Genomic DNA, 22,810 nt, shown 5'->3' on the forward strand with positions numbered 1-22,810 from the left:
GTGTCTTAATAGGGTGTTGGGCCACTACGAGCCAGAACAGTTTCAATGCACCTTGGCATAGATACTACAGTTGTGGCCAAAAGTTTTGAGAATGACACAAATATTAACTTCCACAAAGTTTGCTGCTTCAGTGTCTTTAGATATTTTTGTCAGATGTTACTATGGAATACTGAAGTATAATTACAAGCATTTCATAAGTGTCAAAGGCTTTTATTGACAATTACATGAAGTTGATGCAAAGAGTCAATATTTGCAGTGTTGACCCTTCTTTTTCAAGACCTCTGCAATCCACCCTGGCATGCTGTCAATTAACTTCTGGGACACATCCTGACTGATGGCAGCCCATTCTTGCATAATCAATGCTTGGAGTTTGTCAGAATTTGTAGGGTTTTTGTTTGTCCACCTTTACCACAAGTTCTTAATGGGATTAAGGTCTGGGGAGTTTCCTGGCCATGGACCCAAAATATCGATGTTTTGTTCCCCCAGCCACTTAGTTATCACTTCATCATGCATCATGCTGGAAAAGGCATTGTTCGTCACCAAACTGTTCCTGGATGGTTGGGAGAAGTTGCTCTCGGAGGATGTGTCGGTACCATTCTTTATTCATGGCTGTGTTCTTTGGCAAAATTGTGAGTGAGCCCACTCCCTTGGCTGAGAAGCAACCCCACACATGAATGGTCTCAGGATGCTTTACTGTTGGCATGACACAGCACTGATGGTAGCGCTCACCTTGTCTTCTCCGGACAAACTTTTTTCTGGGTGCCCCAAACATTCGGAAAGGGGATTCATCAGAGAAAATGACTTTACCCCAGTCCTCTACAGTCCAATCCCTGTACCTTTTGCAGAATATCAGTCTGTCCCTGATGTTTTTCCTGGAAGGAAGTGGCTTCTTTGGTGCCCTTCTTGACACCAGGCCATCCTCCAAAAGTCTTTGCCTCACTGTGCGTGCAAATGCAGAGCAAGCTCTGTACTGGTGGTGCCCCGATCCCGCAGCTGATTCAACTTTAGGAGATGGTCCTGGCGCTTGCTGAACTTTTTTGGGCGCCCTGAAGCCTTCTTCACAACAATTGAACCGCTCTCCTTGAAGTTCTTGATGATCCGATAAATGGTTGATTCAGGTGCAATCTTATTGGCAGCAATATCCTTGCTTGTGAAGCCCTTTTTGTGCAAAGCAATGATAATGGCACGTGTTTCCTTGCAGGTAACTGTGGTTGACAGAGGAAGAACAATGATTCCAAGCACCACCCTCCTTTTGAAGCTTCCAGTCTGTTATTCAAACTCAATCAGCATGACAGAGTGATCTCCAGCCTTGTCCTCATCAACACTCACACATGTGTTTACGAGAGAATCACTGACATGATGTCAGCTGGTCCTTTTGTGGCAGGGCTGAAATGCAGTGGAAATGTTTTGGGGGGATTCGGTTCATTTGCATGGCAAAGAGGGACTTTGCAATTAATTGCAATTCATCTGATCACTCTTTATAACATTATGGAGTATATGCAAATTGCCATCATACAAACTGAGGCAGCAGACTTTGTGAAAATGTAGATTTGTGTCATTCTCAAAACTTTTGGCCACGACTGTACAAGTGTCTGGAACTCTATTTTGTTGACTGAGCGGGCCATGGCATATGGTTCACATCGTTTTCATGCTCATCAAACCATTCAGAGAGAATTCATGCCTTGTGGATGGGGTCATTTTCATCCTATGGGGGCATAGCCATGGTAGCCAAAATAATGTCCTGCCCAGCATTTTTATACATGACTCTAAGCAGGAACCACACCTGTATGGAAGCACCTGCTTTCAATATACTTTGTCTCCCTCATTTACTCAAGTGGTTCCATTATTTTGGCAGTTATGATATGATAATGAGCCTACATATACAGCAGTCTTCACTCTGTCCAGCTTGTTAACAGTTATCGAAACAAATCTATGTATAGAGGACCATTTTTTGCCCCTATGGGCCCTGATCAAAAGTTGTGCACTATGTAGGGAATAGGGTGCAATTTATGAAACAACTCAGGACCATGTCTATGCCCATGTCCAACTGTTACTGTTACTGTGCTAATCAATTCTTACCATGGCTGACAGCTAAGACGAATTGCTTTGGGGCCATGATTGTTCACACTCACTTTGAAAGTGTTCTTAAAGAGTGCGTGTGTGTGTGTGTCTTTGTGTGCATGTGTGAGTCTGAGAGAAATCACATTAAATAGCTTTCCGTCAGAAATCCTTAGGGATGTGCCTTCATATATGCTCTGAATACATAACCGCAACGTGTTAACATAAAGCCATAATGCATGTACATAGACAAGTACTACTGCTGTCTAAAAAAGTGTCATTGGATGCCTGTGTCTTGAATCAGATTAAACCAGGTATGAAAAGATATTGAGGAGAAAGAGTTAGAGAGAGAAAAGGGCAGCAGGAAAAGGAGGAGAAACCAGGTTACATTTAGTTACCAGAGGTTTGAAATCTGAAGGATATTGGTGCCTACCCTTGTTTCATCCTTTATCCTCCTGGGAACTAGTCTCTCTCTCTCCTGAAGGTTTTGATCGTCACTACCTATCAACTGTGAATTAACTAGATATAACTCAACCCCATAACTACTGCTAAACAGCTGTTACAGTAACCAGTAAACCAGATCATGAGTCATCATTTATAAAAACCAACTGGTCAATGATGTTCTGTCAGGGATTATGTGACGAATGATGGTCCTATTCTGGTCTTGAAATTCTATCACATCTCAAATGAGAGCGATTGCTCATATGACTGTATCTCTGTTTATATCCTGAGGAATCTGAATGCATGTGAATCTCTGGTTTGAATACAGGAAGATGAATAGATGCTGCTGTGTTTGAGTCACCACATGCCTAAGGCTCGTTGTGTTCCCTTTCTCTCAGTTTGTTTGTTGTTGTTCCCCCCAGATTTGACTTGGGGCTGTGGATCATGGAAAATGCATAGTGCATAAGCCAAAGGGCTAGTTGCTAAACGCAGGCTACAACCCAACTGAAAGATTCCAAGTCAATATTGCATGTTTTATTTTAGGCTGTAGTTTAGGTTGAGACTTCAAGGCTGGGTTTGATCATACACGCACGCACACGCACACACACACACACAGCTCATTTAACTGGGCCACACCATGCAGCCAGGCCTGGATACAGCAGCTCATAACTTTCTATGAGATCTACAGTACCTACTCTGCTTCCTCTCAATGAGGTGTTAATATAATACAATCTCTGTCACACCATCTTTTTTTAATTGAACTAAGGAAGTCAGTTAAGAACAAATTCTTATTTACAATGACGGCCTACCCCGGCCAAACCCTAACCCGGACAGTGCTGGCCCAATTATGCGCCGGCCTATAGGACTCCAGCTGTTAAGGACCAAAAGGCTCCTTAACAGCTTCTACCCCCAAGCCATAAGACTGCTGAACAATTAATCAAATGGCCACCAGACTATTACATTGACACCCCCCATTTGTTTGTACACTGCTGCTACTCGCTGTTTATTATCTATGCATCGTCACTTCACCGCTACCTACATGTACAAATTACCTCAACTAACCTGTACCCCCGCACACTGACTCGGTACCAGTACCCCCTGTATATAGCCTCGTTATTGTTATGTTATTGTGTTACTTTTTATAATAATTGTTTTTGTATTTTTGTTTATTTTGTAAATATTTTCTTAACTCTTCTTGAAATGCACTGTTGGTTAAGGGCTTGTAAGTAAGCATTTCACGGTAAGGTCTACACTTGTTGTATTCGGCACATGTGACAAATAAAGTTTGATTTGATTACGGGCGGTTGTGATACACACGCATGCGCACACGCTCCCAGGCACAGAGAAGGATTATATAGTAGATACTATTTCATTCACAAATCTAGGATCAGGCCCCAGCTGACCATGTAATCATGGATACCCCGCCTCCCTTGGAATGGAAGAATGGAATGAATCTATCTGACCATCTTGGAACAAACAATGTGAAGAGAATGGTGTAGAATCAGGAAGTGGCACACCATAGAGCACCCCTGTGATTTGTTCCAAACATAAGCATCCTAACCTCAGTTTGCCCCTAAGCAAACCAGGCTTGTGCTTATAGGCCCAGAAACGTGTGTTTGTGTGTTTGTGTGTTTGTGTGTGTGTGTGTGTGTGTGTGTGTGTGTGTGTGTGTGTGTGTGTGTGTGTGTGTGTGTGTGTGTGTGTGTGTGTGTGTGTGTGTGTGTGTGTGTGTGTGTGTGTGTGTGTGTGTGTGTGTGTGTGTGTGTGTGTGTGTGTGTGTGTGTGTTTAACTCCCCACAAGAATAGTAAACAAACAAAAAGTTGACCAAGTCACCACAAGGTAAAATGCTATTTCTAGGGTGTTTAGGATTAAGGTTAGAATTAGTGTTAGGGTTAGAATGACGTTAAGGGTCACTGTTAGGAGCTAGGGTTAGTTTAAGTGTTAGGAGCTAGGGTTAGGATTAGGTTTTTGGTTTAGGTTAGGGTATGGTAGTAGTACGGGTTAGGGTTTAGGGAAAATAGGATTTTGAATGAGACTGAATTGTGTGTCCCCACTAGGTTGGCTGTACACGACTGTGTGTGTGTGTGTTGCTGCTGATGCTGCAGTTGTTGTGATACTAATGAAGGGAGGGAAACTGCTGCCATCTGACGTAAAAGAACACCGGGGCACATAATACATTAATGCATAATGAATTCCTTCACAAGAATAATTATAGACTGAGCAGAGTGGCCGGTATGAAGGCTGTACACACACACACACACACACACACACACACACACACACACACACACACACACACACACACACACACACACACACACTATAGGCTTTATGGAACAATGTACTCACAAACAGTTCGATTTGGAGAAGAGGCAAAATAGACCGTTTTTCATCTGTGGTATATAGAGGCTCATTAGTTGAACCCCAAGAGACCTGTACGTATTCCTATTAAACCCAGGAGGGTGTGTGTTTGATACACTACTTTGACACTAGTTTTGTGGTTTTTAAAAATGCCTCTTCTTCTTGTGTTCAGGGCACCAGTGACTTCTGTGTGATCCCAGACAAGTTCATCATGAACCAGACCAAGGACCTGATCAGTTCTGGTGAGTTAAAGACAAGTTATGCTTTTGATGTCACTTTAATGAACCTGTATTTACAAGGTGTTTATACCCACCCCGGGCTGTAATCACATTATACTTTAACTTGTTGGTGTCTTTCCCTGTTCTCTACAGATATAGTGCATTACTACCTGTACTGCAGCCAGACCCTCCCCAACCCATTCCAGCAGGTAATACTCATCACCAGCAGCACCGGGTCAATGATACCTGCTTTGACCTTTCTGTCTCCCTGTTTCTATCTGACCTCTTTCTGTCTCTTTCTCTCTACCTCTATCCCCTTCTGTCTTGTACTCTCTCTCTCAACCCCTCATGGGGTTCAGTAAGGTCTCCAAGTCTCTCAGAAGGAGAGGAGGTGGTTTTTAGGTCAGGGCAGTTAGAAGTACTCTCTTTCTCTCTCCAGCCTCAGCTAGCTCCATAACCCAGTAGAGTTCAGATCCTATTATGCTGTGCTTGTAGACATGCCCCGAAGGTTCCAGAGAATGCAGTAACAGAGTGCAGGCAAGCGTTACCCAGCCTGCTCAGTCAGCACACATTCACCTGAGCACGGAAGCACAGATCGCTCACTGAGACACACATACACTCACAGGTATTGGATCGTAGACATGCCACCGAGACAAATTCTGAAAATGTTTAGATCAAAGGAGATCAATTATGGCTGCTGCTGGTTTGGGGTAATTGACTGTCTCGCTTCAATTAAGGACTGTCTGTGCCATTGGGCACTCATTGTCCCAGTCTATTTTGTAATGGTTGGGGACACTCAAACTGTTGTTTTGATTTACTGTGATGTGACAGGTTAAAACAACACTGAAAGTGTTGCGTCTGTGGCAGTGTTTCCTCTGGAAAATGTGTTAGCTGTGGGGAAAAATTAGCGCCCCCCCCCAAAAAACAAAATATGTACAAGTACTGAAAAGCTTGGTTTTGGGGACTTTTTAAAAGGAAAACTCAAATATAATTTCCACCCACAGAAATGAGCTCAATAACGTATTGGTAAAAGTATTATAGGATGCAATTTAAAGTTGAATGCTGCAGCTATCTAAAGAAACACAACAGAGACCTTCTTTATGAAATAGAAAAGTTTATCTTGACAAAATTATTAACAGAGGAACATTTGACTGAAAATGAATTAGAGCCCACTAATTCATGTTCATCACATAAGGAGGGCGTTGGAAATCTTATTTCAGGTTCTGACAAAAACCTAGTTCTGACATAGTTTACAGCCTTTGTCAGAGCACTTTATTCTTCTGTAATTGAGCTCCTTGATGGGGGGGTGGGGGGGCGTTGATGGAGACTTGATGCTCCCCCTGCAGTCTGTTCCTCAAGTCTGTTCTGACCTGCAATAACAGAAATAACAATAAGAGAAGGGAGAGGGACAAAGAGGATCTACTTTCACATTTAAATGTTCTTACTCGTTTCATTGCAGAGAAGTCCTCTCATAATTAACGGAAGACACTGGTATAGTCAGTGCGATTTCTGCCAACTGGCTAAGGCAGGGGTAGAGCTGCCCCCACTCATCAAATTGCGAGGCCAGCTTTGTCATTGCCGTCAGCTGATCCAACCCCTGAAATACATGAAAAACAAAAAGATGTACAGCATTAAAGAAGAGCCAACAGAGTGGTAGTTCAACAGGAAAAAGGGACAGCACTGGCCTAAAATGTTCTCTTCAAAAGATTGTCACACTCATTCGATACCGGGAATGCAACTAGCACATGTTGCTTGTAAGAGGGCCACTCTTGCACCACAGCAGCCTCTGGCGCTTGCACGAACTGCCTGGTGAGGAGGGTCAGGTTAAAGGTGTTTATCCTCTCACTGGAGAATGCAGACTGAGTTCCCAACACACAGAAGGCCCCCAGAATCTCCAGGTGTTGGAACCTCTGGTCTAGGCTGTCCTGGAGGCCAACAAGATATGGATCCATGCCCTAATTACAGCACAAAAAAGCTGTAAAAAGAGCTGTTTGTTTTAGTTTATCCAACACACATGATGTAACATTGGTTTCATCACAAAATTTGAATATAAATGTTTCTACCTCCTCTCTAAACCCAGCTCAGAACTGCTTCCTGGTCTTGGTCTCCTCCACCTGGCCTCTCCCTCTCCTCCTCCTCCTTGATGTTGAATGCGCCCAGACCCATTGGGACATCGAGGTCCTGGTGGAGTTAGCTCAGAAATGACCCCGGGGGCTGGGCATCACCAGAATTTTTTATGGCGAGGAGTGAGACATTTGCCCACGTTTGAACATGAAGATAGAAAAGAATGTACCTGCTCTTTTATGGCCAGGAAGTTTACATCCTCCTTTTGGAATACTTTTGAAAGCTGCGTCAGGTGAGGCAGCATGTCCGCCAGCAGGTAAAGTGCTGCCACAAATCTGTAGAGTTAGAAAAGTTTGTCACTCCACAATGATACATCAATTGACAATACAAAACAGGTTTTAAAAGCCACATCGTGGACCACTCAAATAGAGTTTTGAGACACTGAAAGCAGTAATAGCAACATAGTACATTATTTAATTTGGAGTCCACTATAATCTACAATACATCTAGGCCTACCTTTACGTGGCACAGAAGCGTAGAGCAGGGATGCAAACTGGTGAGGGCCCTAAAAGGTGACACATTTTTGGGACACTGAAACACGCAAAAAAGTATATATATATATATGCTTTAAAACGCTAATTTCTAGTGACTTTTAGGTTGGATCCCATCTTGAAATTCAGGTTTTAACTGTACTAATTAAACAACAAAGAATATGATCTACATTATCAGTGTCTGTGTATAAAATAAAAAGTGGTTAATGTGAACCAAACTCATAGCATGTCACGCCCTGGCCTTAGTTATCTTTGTTTTCTGTAATATTTTGGTTAGGTCAGGGTGTGACAGGGGGGATATTTGTCTGTATTTGTCTCGTCTTGGGTGGTTGTATGGTATAGGGGGTTTTGGTAGAGTATATGGGTTTGTGTTTGAGTGTAGGTGTCTAGGTATGTCTATGGTTGCCTGAATGGTTCTCAATCAGAGACAGCTGTCATTCATTGTCTCTGATTGGGAGCCATATTTAAGGCAGCCATAGGCATTAGGCTATTGTGGGTAATTGTCTATGTGTAGTGGTTAGTGTCAGCACTATTTGTTTGAATAGCTTCACGGTCGTCTGTTTGTTGTTTTTGTTCGTTTGTTTCATCTTCATAATAAAGAAGATGTCTTTCTATCACGCTGCGCCTTGGTCCACTCTGCCTCATTACGACGATCGTGACATAGCAAAAAATTAAGGAAAGCAATCCAATGTTATTTGTTGCCTAGACTTTACTGCGAAAGACACGCGAGAAAAAACAATACACTAATATTGCAGTCATCCATGACAGCCTTTATAATAGAACGCTTGTGACCACATACATGTAAATATTGCACTTGGGGAAAAACATCTTAAAGTAGAAATAGAATGAAACAAACAGGCATTCTATTTTTGCTCATTATTGTGGCCACTAGAGTTGACATTGATTAAGTGCACAAGGCTACATGTGTGCAAAAATAACATTCACTGAGTAAAAGATCAAGTAATCCCCCCTCACTCACACAAAAGTGTTACAGTATGTCAAGTTCAACATAAGCAATATCATTGGGCTACACTGCATGTTATTACATTGTACACTTTCTGCCTGTACTACAATGTGCTAGCAGCAGAGCATGAGACCCTTTGTTGGCATAATTGATCTTTCAGGCAGAGAGTACATCTGGCATACCCCTTTTTATCCACCTTATTGAAAAAGAGGGAAAGTGTGTGTTGTTCCTTTTCACCTCTATTGGCATCCAGCTTAAGCTAGGCCCAGCTCCAGCTACACCTGATCCCTGAATCCACTTGTTTAACAAGCAATGCCTAATGTTCACCTAATTCTCTCATTCTGAAAATTAACCACATAGAGGGAAAACATTTGTTCATAGATAGTAGTTAGTTCATTAGCTAGCTAACTAGTTAACATTTCACACAGATTGCCAGGGTCCAGTGAGAAACTAACGTTATAGCTTAAGGAACGGCAAGGAGTCGTTTACCAGTTAATACTATAGCTAATTGGTTCCTCGAGCTAACGCTGCTAACGTGACCTCATCTAATGTTAATTCAGCAAATTTTCACACCATAAACTCAATTATTTGATCAGCTAATGTTGCTCAACATTTCTCTGACTAGCTAATGGAGAATTTGATCCAGCTACTGTAGAAAGATACTTAACAATGCTAACAATTCTTGTTCCACCACACTTGCTCCCTCACCTCAAACTTTCCAAATGCCAGTTGTTTTTCGGTTACAGCTCATGAAGTACGATTCATCACCTTCTCATCTCCGTCTCCAGGCTTGTCACCTACCTCTTCGTTGTCGTTCAGGGGACGCACTAGTGTTGTAACTGGCAAACTGCCTTTCCACTCTCCGCTGTCTTTCCAGAGCGCACGCTGATGCTGTAACTAGCAAGTTGGTTGTCTCTTCTCTCTTCAGTTGCATGCTGCATTCTGTTATGTGAACGACTGGCTGAGCCCAGGCTCGAGTCTTGGATACAGACCGTATTGCTCCAAACGTACATCACTGGTTCGCTTACAGCCATTAGTGACCCAAAAGCAAAAAAATAACATTTTCTCATCGGATCTTCACGAATCACGTAGTTTACCTATTTTGGATTAAAAACTGCAAATTTTGCCAAAATGTGACACGTTTGCATCACTGGCGTAGAGGCCCTTAGCAGTTGGGTACCGGTTCACCTCCACCTCCTCAGCCAATGCCACAAACACTGTGCTGAGGTTTCGCTGAGATCAGCCATGGCCAGGTGCTGGGACAGCCAGCGAACATCCTTTACTTCCTGCAAAATACATTTATTTTAAGTGTAGATGCAGTAGGTAAACAAGATGAGACCAGAGTAGCCAAGCGAAGGAATGTGATACATAATCTCATCTTCACTTTTAAGTACTGAAGGCCCAGGGTCACTGAAGCAGCTTTCAAGACTTGTCTTGTTACTGCTTTTGGCAAAGTAACTATGGAGCTGCTGCAGCTGCTCCTTGAAAGTGTTCATATAGGGGACGTCAGCAAATCAGGCCAGAGCAAGGCGGTGGGCAGAACAAGCCACAAGATACACCATCCACGGGAAGGCATCCTTTAGCTGTTTTGACACACCACTATGTTGTCCTGTTTGAAGATGAGAAAAATGATTTGTATCACATGACATAGTGTAAACGGTAGCTTCAGTCTTTACTAAGTCTTTCTTAACAAAATGATAACTCTCTTATAAAATAAAATCGGTACTTCCCTTCTAAACTCAGTAGGTATGGGTTTTGTTCTATTTTTATTGTCATCTTTTATCATTTTTCTTCACCAACGGTCATAATGTAATGTCCATCCTTTTTCTCAACGTCTTTCTCTTTTTTCCCAGGCCTTCCGTTAACCAGGTCAACTCTCCCATTGGCCACAGCCTAACAAGCGACCTTATTGGTCAAAAGTTAAACTTAAAAGTAAACCAACCTATTCACTTGTAAATTACCAATTAATTATAACAAATAAACTCAATACTTGGTTCTACCAAGGGTATTACATAAGACTTTGTGTTGTGTCCATACCAGTCATCACCGCAGCCCCATCAGTGCGAAGGCCGTACAATCTCTCTGTTGGTATCTTTTTGATGTGCAGCACCTCCTTGATGGTGACAACGATGGTGTCTGCCTGGCCATCAGGGACTGACACCAGGCCCAGGAACTAGTTTTAAAGGTGTCCCTCTTGGTCCATGTATCTAGAAAACATACACAAATCCATAAACAATTTCATTATTACTCATGGATGCAGTGTGACTGTAGAATATCACTATTCAAAATAATTTTGTAACTCTTATTGAAATTAAACCTGACATGTAAATCCAGCTGCTTATTAGTTGCCACATCTGTAGTTTCATCAGCCTCCAGGCCAATGGCTACAGATGTCTGAATGGCATATAGGATAGGCTCCTCCACAACTTGAGCCAGAATCTTCAACATTTCGTCCACTATTATGTGTCTTCAATCTTCATGTAAATGAGAACAATGTGAAGTAAGTCTGGTGACATTTAAATATCAAGTGAAGAAAATATGAACAAAAACACAGAATTGTGGAGCACTCGTTCACCTTGAGCTTTGTGAAATAGTACCAAACCCAGCAATTCAGCAAGGTCCAGCAGTTCTGGGAAGTTTGTGTAATGGGCCTGCTCCCGTTTTGTTAGATGGTACAGATATTTAACCTCAATGATGGCCTCATGCTCAAGCACTGTGGTTGCTGGAATGCAACCATGACTGAGGAGCCTGTGAACAGCAACAGACATAATGCGTTATTATTGAGCCATGGTTAGTGCACAATCTGAGATCTTTTACAGGAGAAGACATTTTGAGAAATGGAAGTATCCAATATAACAATCTTTACCTTTTGCCATCATTGCATGAGCCCTCACACTTTCCATTCGATGCGCTGTCCCTGGGTGCCGGTTAATATAGTCCAGGCTGGACTGTCCAGCCGATGAATCTAGCTAGCTAGCTAACTTGCTAAACTAGTAACGTTAGTTAACCATGTTTCTATCATCAACATCCTTGTAGATATTGGATAGATAATTGCCGTTACATTTGTGGCAGCAATATTATAGATCTAAATTAAGTTTAGTCCAGTTTTTAGGCTATAGTTAGCTTATGTAGTTAACTAGTTGGCTAGCTAACATACCTTTCTTGCAGTTTCTCTCACAGGTGCACTCTGAAGGGATTCAAGTTAATTGTGTTTCTCGCGCAGAGCGTCTGTATCGCACACTGGTCACTGGCGCGCTGTGTTTCTTGAGTTGCTTGCTGCCTGCCACAGCTCACAGAACTAAATAGCCTTCAGAACTGTATTGAACCCAGACAGATGATCTATTTACCAAGAAATGCGAATGTGCTTTACAGAACTTTATTGAACATATGTTAGGTAGAAATATAATGTTTATTTTGGTGTGGCAGCAATGATTCTGCCGTGGCGCAGCGCCACACTTAAATGAACACAGAGGGAACACTGGTCTGTGGACACATATAGACACCAGAACAGTGTTAAATGAACACACTGCTTAGTGTAAAGCCTTATTAAAATATTTCCAGAGTGCCTTGTCTTTCGAGAAAATTGTAGAGTTACCACTCATGACTATTTGTTAGTGACAGAGACATGGTTGCATTCATCCATTTCGGTCCTCTGGACTTTACCAAGTGAGATCCTAAGCGAATATGTTATCATAATTTTTTGTTATTATTTAACAAACTACCTTACATACAGTATTTCAAGAGGCCTTATTTTGAGGGCCTAGTTTTACCCTAATACAGGGGCCTCGAACCCGTACACAAGGGTGTACGCTGTAGGATGTTAGCAATTATAATGAAAGGTTTACACTATTCATCTATAGCAAAGATACTTATAGGTTTCCCCTTTCATCTGTGTCTGGTGTTAGCTAGCAGCCAGCATTGAACAAAAGGGGAGAAGGGTCGTTCAAAACTCTGACATTGTTGTCATGTCATTGGAATCAGTTGCAATCTACTGCAGAGATAGCCTGCAAAGTTCTGTCATACTTTCCAGGTCTATGCCCAAACAGTTCGAACTTCTAATTTTAAAAATTAATCTCTCCAGAAATAAGTCTCTCACTGTTGCCGCCTGCTACCGACCCCCCTCAGCTCCCAGCTGTGCCCTGGACACCATCTGTGAATTGATCGCTCCCCATCTAGCTTCAGAGTTTGTTCTGTTAGGTGACCTAAACTGGGATATGCTTAACACCCCGGCAGTCCTACAATCCAAGCTTGATGCCCTCAATCTCACACAAATCATCAAGGAACCCACCAGGTACAACCCTAAATCCGTAAACATGGGCACCCTAATAGACATTATCCTGACCAACCTGCCCTCCAAATACACCTCTGCTGTCTTCAATCAAGATCTCAGCGATCACTGCCTCATTGCCTGTATCCGCCACGGGTCTGCGGTCAAACGACCACCCCTCATCACTGTCAAACGCTCCCTAAAACACTTCTGCGAGCAGGCCTTTCTAATCGACCTGGCCCGGGTACCCTGGAAGGATATTGACCTCATCCCGTCAGTTGAGGATGCCTGGTCATTCTTTAAATGTTACTTCCTCACCATATTAGACAAGCATGCTCCGTTCAAAAAATGCAGAACCAAGAACAGATATAGCCCTTGGTTCACTCCAGACCTGACTGCCCTCGACCAGCACAAAAACATCCTGTGGCGAACTGCAATAGCATCGAAGAGCCCCCGCGATATGCAACTGTTCAGGGAAGTCAGGAACCAATACACGCAGTCAGTCAGGAAAGCAAAGGCCAGCTTTTTCAAGCAGAAATTCGCATCCTGTAGCTCTAACTCCAAAAAGTTCTGGGATACTGTAAAGTCCATGGAGAACAAGAGCACCTACTCCCAGCTGCCCACTGCACTGAGGCTAGGTAACACGGTCACCACCGATAAATCCGTGATAATCGAAGACTTCAACAAGCATTTCTCAATGGCTGGCCATGCCTTCTTCCTGGCGACTCCAACCTTGGCCAACAGCCCCGCCCCCCCCGCTGCTACTCGCCCAAGCCTCCCCAGCTTCTCCTTTACCCAAATCCAGATAGCAGATGTTCTGAAAGAGCTGGAAAACCTGGACCCATACAAATCAGCTGGGCTTGACAATCTGGACCCCCTATTTCTGAAACTGTCCGCCGCCATTGTCGCACCCCCTATTACCAGCCTGTTCAACCTCTCCTTCGTATCATCTGAGATCCCCAAGGATTGGAAAGCTGCCGCGGTCATCCCCCTCTTCAAAGGGGGAGACACCCTGGACCCAAACTGTTACAGACCTATATCCATCCTGCCCTGCCTATCTAAGGTCTTCGAAAGCCAAGTCAACAAACAGATCACTGACCATCTCGAATCCCACCGTACCTTCTCCGCTGTGCAATCCGGTTTCCGAGCCGGTCACGGATGCACCTCAGCCACGCTCAAGGTACTAAACGACATCATAACCGCCATCGATAAAAGACATTACTGTGCAGCCGTCTTCATCGACCTGGCCAAGGCTTTCGACTCTGTCAATCACCATATTCTTATCGGCAGACTCAGTAGCCTCGGTTTTTCTAATGACTGCCTTGCCTGGTTCACCAACTACTTTGCAGACAGAGTTCAGTGTGTCAAATCGGAGGGCATGTTGTCCGGTCCTCTGGCAGTCTCTATGGGGGTACCACAGGGTTCAATTCTCGGGCCGACTCTTTTCTCTGTATACATCAATGATGTTGCTCTTGCTGCGGGCGATTCCCTGATCCACCTCTACGCAGACGACACCATTCTATATACTTCCGGCCCTTCCTTGGACACTGTGCTATCTAACCTCCAAACGAGCTTCAATGCCATACAACACTCCTTCCGTGGCCTCCAACTGCTCTTAAACGCTAGTAAAACCAAATGCATGCTTTTCAACCGTTCGCTGCCTGCACCCGCACGCCCGACTAGCATCACCACCCTGGACGGTTCCGACCTAGAATATGTGGACATCTATAAGTACCTAGGTGTCTGGCTAGACTGCAAACTCTCCTTCCAGACTCATATCAAACATCTCCAATCCAAAATCAAATCAAGAATCGGCTTTCTATTCCGCAACAAAGCCTCCTTCACTCACGCCGCCAAACTTACCCTAGTAAAACTGACTATCCTGCCGATCCTCGACTTCGGCGATGTCATCTACAAAATAGCTTCCAACACTCTACTCAGCAAACTGGATGCAGTTTATCACAGTGCCATTCGTTTTGTTACTAAAGCACCTTATACGACCCACCACTGCGACCTGTATGCCCTAGTCGGCTGGCCCTCGCTACATGTTCGTCGTCAGACCCACTGGCTCCAGGTCATCTACAAGGCTATGCTAGGTAAAGTGCCGCCTTATCTCAGTTCACTGGTCACGATGGCTACACCCACCCGCAGCACGCGCTCCAGCAGGTGTATCTCACTGATCATCCCTAAAGCTAAAACCTCATTTGGACGCCTTTCCTTCCAGTTCTCTGCTGCCTGCGACTGGAACGAATTGCAAAAATCTCTGAAGTTGGAGACTTTTATCTCCCTCAACAACTTTAAAAATCTGCTATCCGAGCAGCTAACCGATCGCTGCAGCTGTACATAGTCCATCTGTAAACTACCCACCCAATTTACCTACCTCACCCCCCATACTGCTTTTATTTATTTACTTTTCTGCTCTTTTGCACACCAGTACCAATATCTCTTCTTGCACATGATTATCTGATGATTTATCACTCCAGTGTTAATCTGCTAAATTGTAATTATTCGATTTATTGCCTACCTCATGCCTTTTGCACACATTGTATATAGATTCTCTTTTTTTCTACCATGTTATTGACTTGTTTATTGTTTACTCCATGTGTAACTCTGTGTTGTCTGTTCACACTGCTATGCTTTATCTTGGCCAGGTCGCAGTTGCAAATGAGAACTTGTTCTCAACTAGCCTACCTGGTTAAATAAAGGTGAAATAAATAAATAAATAAATAAAAAATGTCAACACATCCATCAATGCTGCTGTGAACTGCATCACAAGAGACATGCCAAATTGGGAGATGCATAAAACATTTTTTGTTGTTGAAATTTATGCAATTTCAATATTGTTTGAATTGCTTTGTATATCACCGAATTAGCTTGAGATGATTTTACTGCAACACTGCATCCAAGTTCCTGGTAGTTAGCCATGAGAGAAAAGGTATGTTTTCTAAAATTTTGAGCATTTCCATCCCAAAAAATATTATGGGTAAAATCTTAGTCTCTCAAAATACAATTTTGCATTGGAATCAGAATGAATGTTAGGGATCTTTAAAGAGGAGGTGGGTTGGAGAGGCTTATGCTGCCACCCACTGTAGTAACAACAGAGGTGTAGGCATACTGATAAACAAGAATACACCCTTTTCCCTTATACCCCAGCACACAGACCAAAAAGGCTGTTTTCTAATTTTGAATTATACCTTACAGTACATGGTGAAAATACACATTGATTTCCTTGTATATCCTCCCAGGGGCAAATCTGGTGTTTTCAGATATAGTTCAAGCTATATTAGATCAAATCCAGACAGGAACTATTATTTTAGCAAGCGACCTAAATCACACATTCAACAAGTTAGACAGACACAGCAATAAAAAAGGCAAATTTAAGGAGCCTCCAAAGAGTCTGAACATTTTCATCTCTACAAATAATTTACAGGACAGCTGGAGATTACTTTTCCCAATTACAAAAGAGTACTCCTTTTTTTCATTTTTATTTCCAAAAATGTACTCAAAAATATAGTAGGTTCAAAAATCCATGACAGTGATATCGGATAATTTCCTGTATCATGCTTAATTACACCAACAGAAAATACACTTAGCAGCAGAATATGGAGAAGGAACAGAGCGCTTCTTCAAGACCCGGAATGTATTAAATACGTAACTTTTTTTTTAAACCTTTACCATTACAAATGTAAACATAGAGGACAGAGAAAAGTCAACACTACACAATTTTGTATGCTTTTCAGGAATGCGTTAGGGGAATGATAATCTCATACTCAGCAAAACTTAAATCTGAGTTAGAAATTAAAATTAAAGAAAAATAAATCACTATTTTAGGAAAAAGCCCATAAGAAATCTTTACAAGGTAAAGAAGAAAATACAATTTCTTAACTTAAGCAGGAATATGATCTTTTACTTTTGAAGAGACAACAACCAACAACTACAGTTTAAACTCAAATAAAACATACTATTAAATGGCAAATAAAGATGTTGATTTATCAATTATAGCTGTTGATTACGAAAAGGCATTTCACCGTCTTGAATGCCTTTTTCAAATAAAAACTTTGGAAGCCTTCAACTTTTCAGCTGAAATAATTCATTTTATGAAAATATTTTATAAATATCCTGAAGCAAAAATATACACAAATAATATATTTTCTGATACATTTTCTTTATTAGGGGGCACAAGACAGGGATGTCCTCTCTCCCCTCTCCTGTTTGCACTGGCAATTGAACCGCTTGCAGAAAGATTTAGACAGGACCCAAACGTATAAGGTATCAGTATTGGTGAACTTGAATATAAACTAAACTTATTTGCTGACAATCTCCTGATATACCTGAGTAATATTGAAAACTAAATTCCCTCCTTGTTAAAAATATTTTCTGAATATTCTCAAATCTCAGTATATAAAACTAACATGGGAAAAAAATTATGTCAATAAAAAATTATGTCAATAGGAAAAATACAAAATAATAACTCATGATCTACAGCAATCCTTTAAGTGGACCACAAAAAAATATGAAATATTTATGATAAGTAACAACAAATATATAAAAATACATGTATCCCATTACTCAACAACATAAAAGCAGATCTAATTAAATTGATCAATCTTTCCATAAATCTTACAGGTAGAATAAACCTCTTTAGAATGGCCTGGCTCCCAAGGTTTTTATACTTATTTTCACTAATACCATTTACCCCACCAAAGGCATTCTTTTAAAAAGTAGACACGGTCATAACAGACTTTATATGAGCAAATCAAATTCATAGAATAAAAAGGAAAGTTTTACATCTCTCTAAATTGTATCAACTCGCTATCCAAGGCTTTTACTTGCAACATATTGTTAAATGCACTAAAGAGGAACAATGGGTACATATTGAAGATGTGCATGCGCATCCCCAGAATCTTTTCACGTGTCTATTTTGAAAGGATAAAGCTAAGAACATTAACAACTTCATAGTTAAGAACACTAACAAAATAGAATCAAATTAAATGGATTCTACAACAACCAATATCACTCCCTAAAAACACACCCCTATGAAACAATCCTTGGACAGCTTTTCAGAATCCACCGATAAATTGGCCCACATGGAAAACTAAAGGTATAGAAACCGTAAATGACTTGATAATAGGAAATACAATTATTTCCATGACAGAATTACAAAGCAATTTTGGGCTGACCAATGTTTAATTTATTTTATAAATGCAACTTAAAAGTTTTATATCATGAAATTTCAATCTGAAATATTTTTGACATCAGAGCAATGTTGAGGGAATCCTATTTGAGTCAGAAAAGGATAGTCATATGAAAGGTAAGATACAAAAACCTTGCAGAGAGCTGACAATCTCGCAGAAAAAATAAATAAACTAACTGACATTGGCACAAGATGGAGTGTTGGAACATAACTAACGAAATTACAGTTAACGAAAATGTACGCTTAATCCAGTATAAACTAATGTTTAATACAAGAGACAATATTCACAAATTCTACAGCACAACGGCAGAGACATGTCTTAAGTGTAAAACTAACAATGACTAAATAATTCATGCCTTCTGGGAGTGCTATAAAGTCCAAAAGTTATGGGCGGAGTTAGTAAATTGGATGTCAGAAGTTTTATGGTTAATCCGTCCATCTGTACATTTCAAGACGTTGCATATGAGGATGCGGTGAGATACCCAGTGTGTTAGACTATACTTTTCTTGTCAATCATTTTGAGAAAAAATGTTTACTTAAAAACTGGAAATCAAATGATCCTCCATCGTTAATAAGGATCCGCCCCTTTTTCCCCCGCCTAAAGTAACATACCCAAATCTAACTGCCTGTAGCTCAGGATGTGAAGCAAGATTATGCATATTCTTGATACCATTTGAAAGGAAAAACTTTGAAGTTTGTGGATATGTGAAAACATATATATTAAAACAAACAATTCTCAAAATCAACCTGCATTAGAGCATGCTGGGAAATATGATAATGATGGTTGTGGTTTTGGTTAAATGTGATTGTGTATGAGTTTCAGGCCCCTGTTTCCAGGTAAACTAGGCCCTCTAAATAAGGCTTTATGAAATACATATGGTATTGTGTTAAAGAATTTAGTGTTTTTATGGTAACATATTCGCTTAGGATCTCGCTTGGGGATAGTCAATAGGACCGAAAATGGATGAATGCAACAACCACGTCTCTGTCACTAACCAATAAAGTCATGGGTGGTAACTCTACAATTTACTCAGTAGGCAAGGTACTCACAGTGTGTTAATTTAACACTGTTCTGGTGTCTATATGAGACCACAGACTCATGACTGTCAGTGTTGATTTAATGCTCTGTGTTAATTGTTTTGTTTGTTTTTGAACACTGGAGAATTTGCTGTGTAGGGTTCGAGTCATAAGGTTCATACTACGCTCCCAAAATTCCTTTGATCAGTGTCTAAGGGGTAAATTCATGTAGTTTACAGTCTACTTGCTGTTCTGGGGTGGAGTGCACAGGGCAGAGCGTGCAGATTCTGTTGGATGAGACTAACTTGCTGTTAATGATTGGCTTTTGTCGCCCTATGCTGGACAAAAGCTGAACTGACAAGCCCACTAGTGTATTAAAGTTATAATCCATCCCAAACCACGAATTCCTATGATTAACAGTGTTAAATAACACTAATATGTGAAAACAATATTTTTTGTTAACACATTTTTCATTTTGTTTTTATATTAAGGTTGGTAGCAACATGTGAAAAATAGTTGTGGAAGTCTGTTGCAAATCAGCTTGCTCTCTGCCAAATACTCTGGGCTGGCTGGCTAGGTAGCAAGCTAGCAAACGTAAATACACACATTAAGTCAATATCCGCAAGCGAAATATAAACTTTGTTTCTGTGTGTGTGTGTGTGTGTGTGTGTGTGTGTGTGTGTGTGTGTGTGTTTGCAGTCTCTGACCATCTTCCAAAGGTCTCTGACCACCATGCAGATCCAAATACAGGGCCTGCTGCAGTTTGCTGTGCCTCTCTTCCCCACCGCTGAGGTCAGTGTTGAATTTTCCTGTGGCATAATGCATCCCGTCTGTGTAAGCATAGAATTTTATTAGTACTGAATCCTACACTTGTCTTCTCCACAGAGAGACCTATTGGGCATCCAGCACCTGCTCAACTCCTCAGAGGCTAGCCTCCACCAATTGACTGCCCTGCTGGACTGTAGAGGACTCAACAAGGTACAGGACACCACCACTGAATCCCACTGCATGGATCTAGTTCCTTGGGACAGTGGCTCTGCTGTGTACATCTCTTCACTTCACAACATGTCACAGAGAGATATTTTCTGCTATCTGCAAATGTGTTTGTTTGTTTCCTCCCTCCACACTGTAGGACTACATGGATGCGCTGATCGGTGTGTGTTATGACGGGGTGGAGGGCGTGCTATACCTATGCCTCTTCTCTACCCTGGCAATTTGTGCCTTCTGTGCCATGCTGTGTGCCATCCCCCGGGCATGGACACATATCGCCAGCAGGTCAGGAGGGGCCCTCCCACTGAGTCTCTTTCATTACATTTACATTACATTTGAATCATTTAGCAGACACTCTTATCCAGAGCATTTAGCAATCAATGCATTCAACTAAAGTAGATAAGACAACCACATATCATGATCACGAGAATAGCAAAACCAGTGCTAGTAAGAATCACAGTCACTATCTTTCTCTCTCTCTCTATCGCCCTTTTATAGAACAAGAGTGTATACATCCATTGTGTTTATACTGTACATACACCTTACCAAGTCACTAAATCATCCTCAAAATCTATGCCCCTGACCTCCAGCCTTTCTCTTCTCTCAGGGAGCGTGATTATGACGATATAGACGAGGAGGACCCATTTAACCCTCAGGCCAGACGCATGACGACCCACAACCCCAACCATGCCACCAACGTGCACAGCTTCTGCAGCTACAGCAGCAGTATGGGTAGCCAGAGCAGCCTCCACCCGCCTGCCGCACAGGCTGTGTCCAATGCACCCGTTTCAGAGTACATGTGAGTCAGAGTCCAGCCCTGGCCTGGTGTGGAGTGTATGGTAATGCACAGTCTAGTGTGCTATACGTAGGAACATACTGAAGCTAAAGTAAAGCTAACTGTGAAATGTAGTCATCATGATCGCTAAGATGACATACTGGCCCAAAGTGCTATGTTCTTCTGCTGTGGCCACTTTTTTGGTGATAGGGAATGTTTGTTTAACTCACTCCTTCGCTCTCCCTTCTCAGGAACCAGTCGGCGCTGTTCGGGGGGAACCAGCGGTACGAGAACGTTCCTCTGATCGGGAGAGGCTCACCGCCCCCCTCGGTGCGTTGGGTCCCAGAGGCCATGTCTTTCTTGTGATGTCACTCAGGGTTGGGGTCAATTCCAATGAGGAAAATTGGAATTGGAATTTCAATTTGAAATTTCAGTTTGCTTTCTGAATTGACTGAAATGAAATGGATCCCAACCATGATGCCACTGTCCCACATACTCTCAAGTCAATCAGCATTGTAATACTGATCTATCTCTCATCACCAGGATTTCTGTTCTGTTATTTAATTGATTCAGTGACCTGGTAGGACTTGTTCCTGTGTTTATTTTCTGTTTGCAATGTCAACTCTGGTAAAAACCTGACAGCTGGGACTCAGACTGCTCTTTAACTCTAGCTTGAGGCGTTTCCCCATATGATGCTCTCTCTGCATGATGCCTTCTTTAAATTGCTCAAGTCAGTGTTACTTTGACTTGAAGTTGGTCTTGTAGTTTGTTTCTCACGAGTTGTGACGAGAGAGTTTTTCTCAAGATATGACATCCATATGATAATACATTTCCAATACTGAAATCCATCAGTAAGGCTTTTGATCATGGTCATAATTTTGATGACATATCAGAGAGCACACTGCTGACTTTGTGCCTTTACCTGTCTATCTACCATAACTGTAGATTGCTGACTCATTACCCAAGTAGTAGGAAAGTGAAAGAGAAGTTTAACATGGACATAGCAGGATACTTAGACCAATGCCCAGGGGAGGATGTCACCAGTGTTAGTCCTTATTTGGTCACTTTCCTTCTCTCTTGAAGTATCTCTCTCTCCTTCTCTCTTTCACCTCCCTCTATGGCCTCGTAGTGGCAGCTCTTTAGATCTATTCTCATTTCCTGTCGAGGAGACAGGCCACGTTTTTAGGATGAATACATTTTCCATCAAGCTTAACCATTCAAAATGCCTGCTGTGCCTAATTAAATTTGATAAAGAGACAGATATCATGCATCTCATATATTATGGGTATCTACTGTAGCTGCCTGCCATCCTTCCCACGTTATGACGTTTTTATATTTATACTGAAAATAAGGTTTATTACCTGAGACTAATTCTGAGTCCCAAATGGCACCAACACAACATCTTATTTATTTTATTTTAAAAGCAGTGTATAGGGAATAGGGTGCCATTTGGGATGAACTCTAAAGTGTTAAACTGTATCTACCTCTGTGCTTTCCCCTGCCCTCTCTCTCTACTACCATTTGGCTGTGATGATTATGTCATGTCATGTGGTGCCTTTCTGGACCCATATCTACCTTTCTGCAAAGCGTGCACTCTACCTTTTCAGCTAACAGCTTCTTTGATATTTTTGTTTGTTTGTTGTTTATATGTTTGTTTGTATTTCATTTCTTACTTCCTTATTTTTTTATCAACTTTTGGAGGTATACACTCAGCAATTTAGAAACAGAGTAAGTTGTTTTCTGCTCCTCTTTGGACCTCTCTACTGTCTGAAGGACAAAATAGACTCCCAGTTGCTTTTCCCCCTGCCTTCGTTTAAAATCATCTCTTTTTTATTTACCTCCATTTTCATTTTGGAACTGCATTTTCTATTTCACCTCTGGCATGGCTTTGAACTGCAAACCTTACTGT

General features: G+C 41.7%; 1 protein-coding gene across 2 annotated transcripts in view; it reads left to right on the forward strand.

The window, feature by feature from the left end:
- Positions 1-22,810, forward strand: part of LOC139580670 (protein tweety homolog 2-like) — a 121,006-nt gene that overhangs the window by 95,890 nt on the left and 2,306 nt on the right. Inside the window, exons 7-14 of one of the 2 annotated variants that reach the window (XM_071409559.1) lie at positions 5,034-5,103; positions 5,233-5,288; positions 19,836-19,928; positions 20,022-20,114; positions 20,269-20,411; positions 20,734-20,925; positions 21,153-21,231; positions 22,603-22,629. In XM_071409559.1, coding sequence (XP_071265660.1) covers positions 5,034-5,103; positions 5,233-5,288; positions 19,836-19,928; positions 20,022-20,114; positions 20,269-20,411; positions 20,734-20,925; positions 21,153-21,231; positions 22,603-22,629 — 753 coding nt within the window. The remainder of the gene's footprint in view (positions 1-5,033; positions 5,104-5,232; positions 5,289-19,835; positions 19,929-20,021; positions 20,115-20,268; positions 20,412-20,733; positions 20,926-21,152; positions 21,232-22,602; positions 22,630-22,810) is intronic. The other variant, XM_071409560.1, reaches the window with a different exon arrangement.

Source organism: Salvelinus alpinus, chromosome 7, assembly GCF_045679555.1.
Source record: "Salvelinus alpinus chromosome 7, SLU_Salpinus.1, whole genome shotgun sequence".
Taxonomy (NCBI): Eukaryota; Metazoa; Chordata; class Actinopteri; order Salmoniformes; family Salmonidae; genus Salvelinus; species Salvelinus alpinus.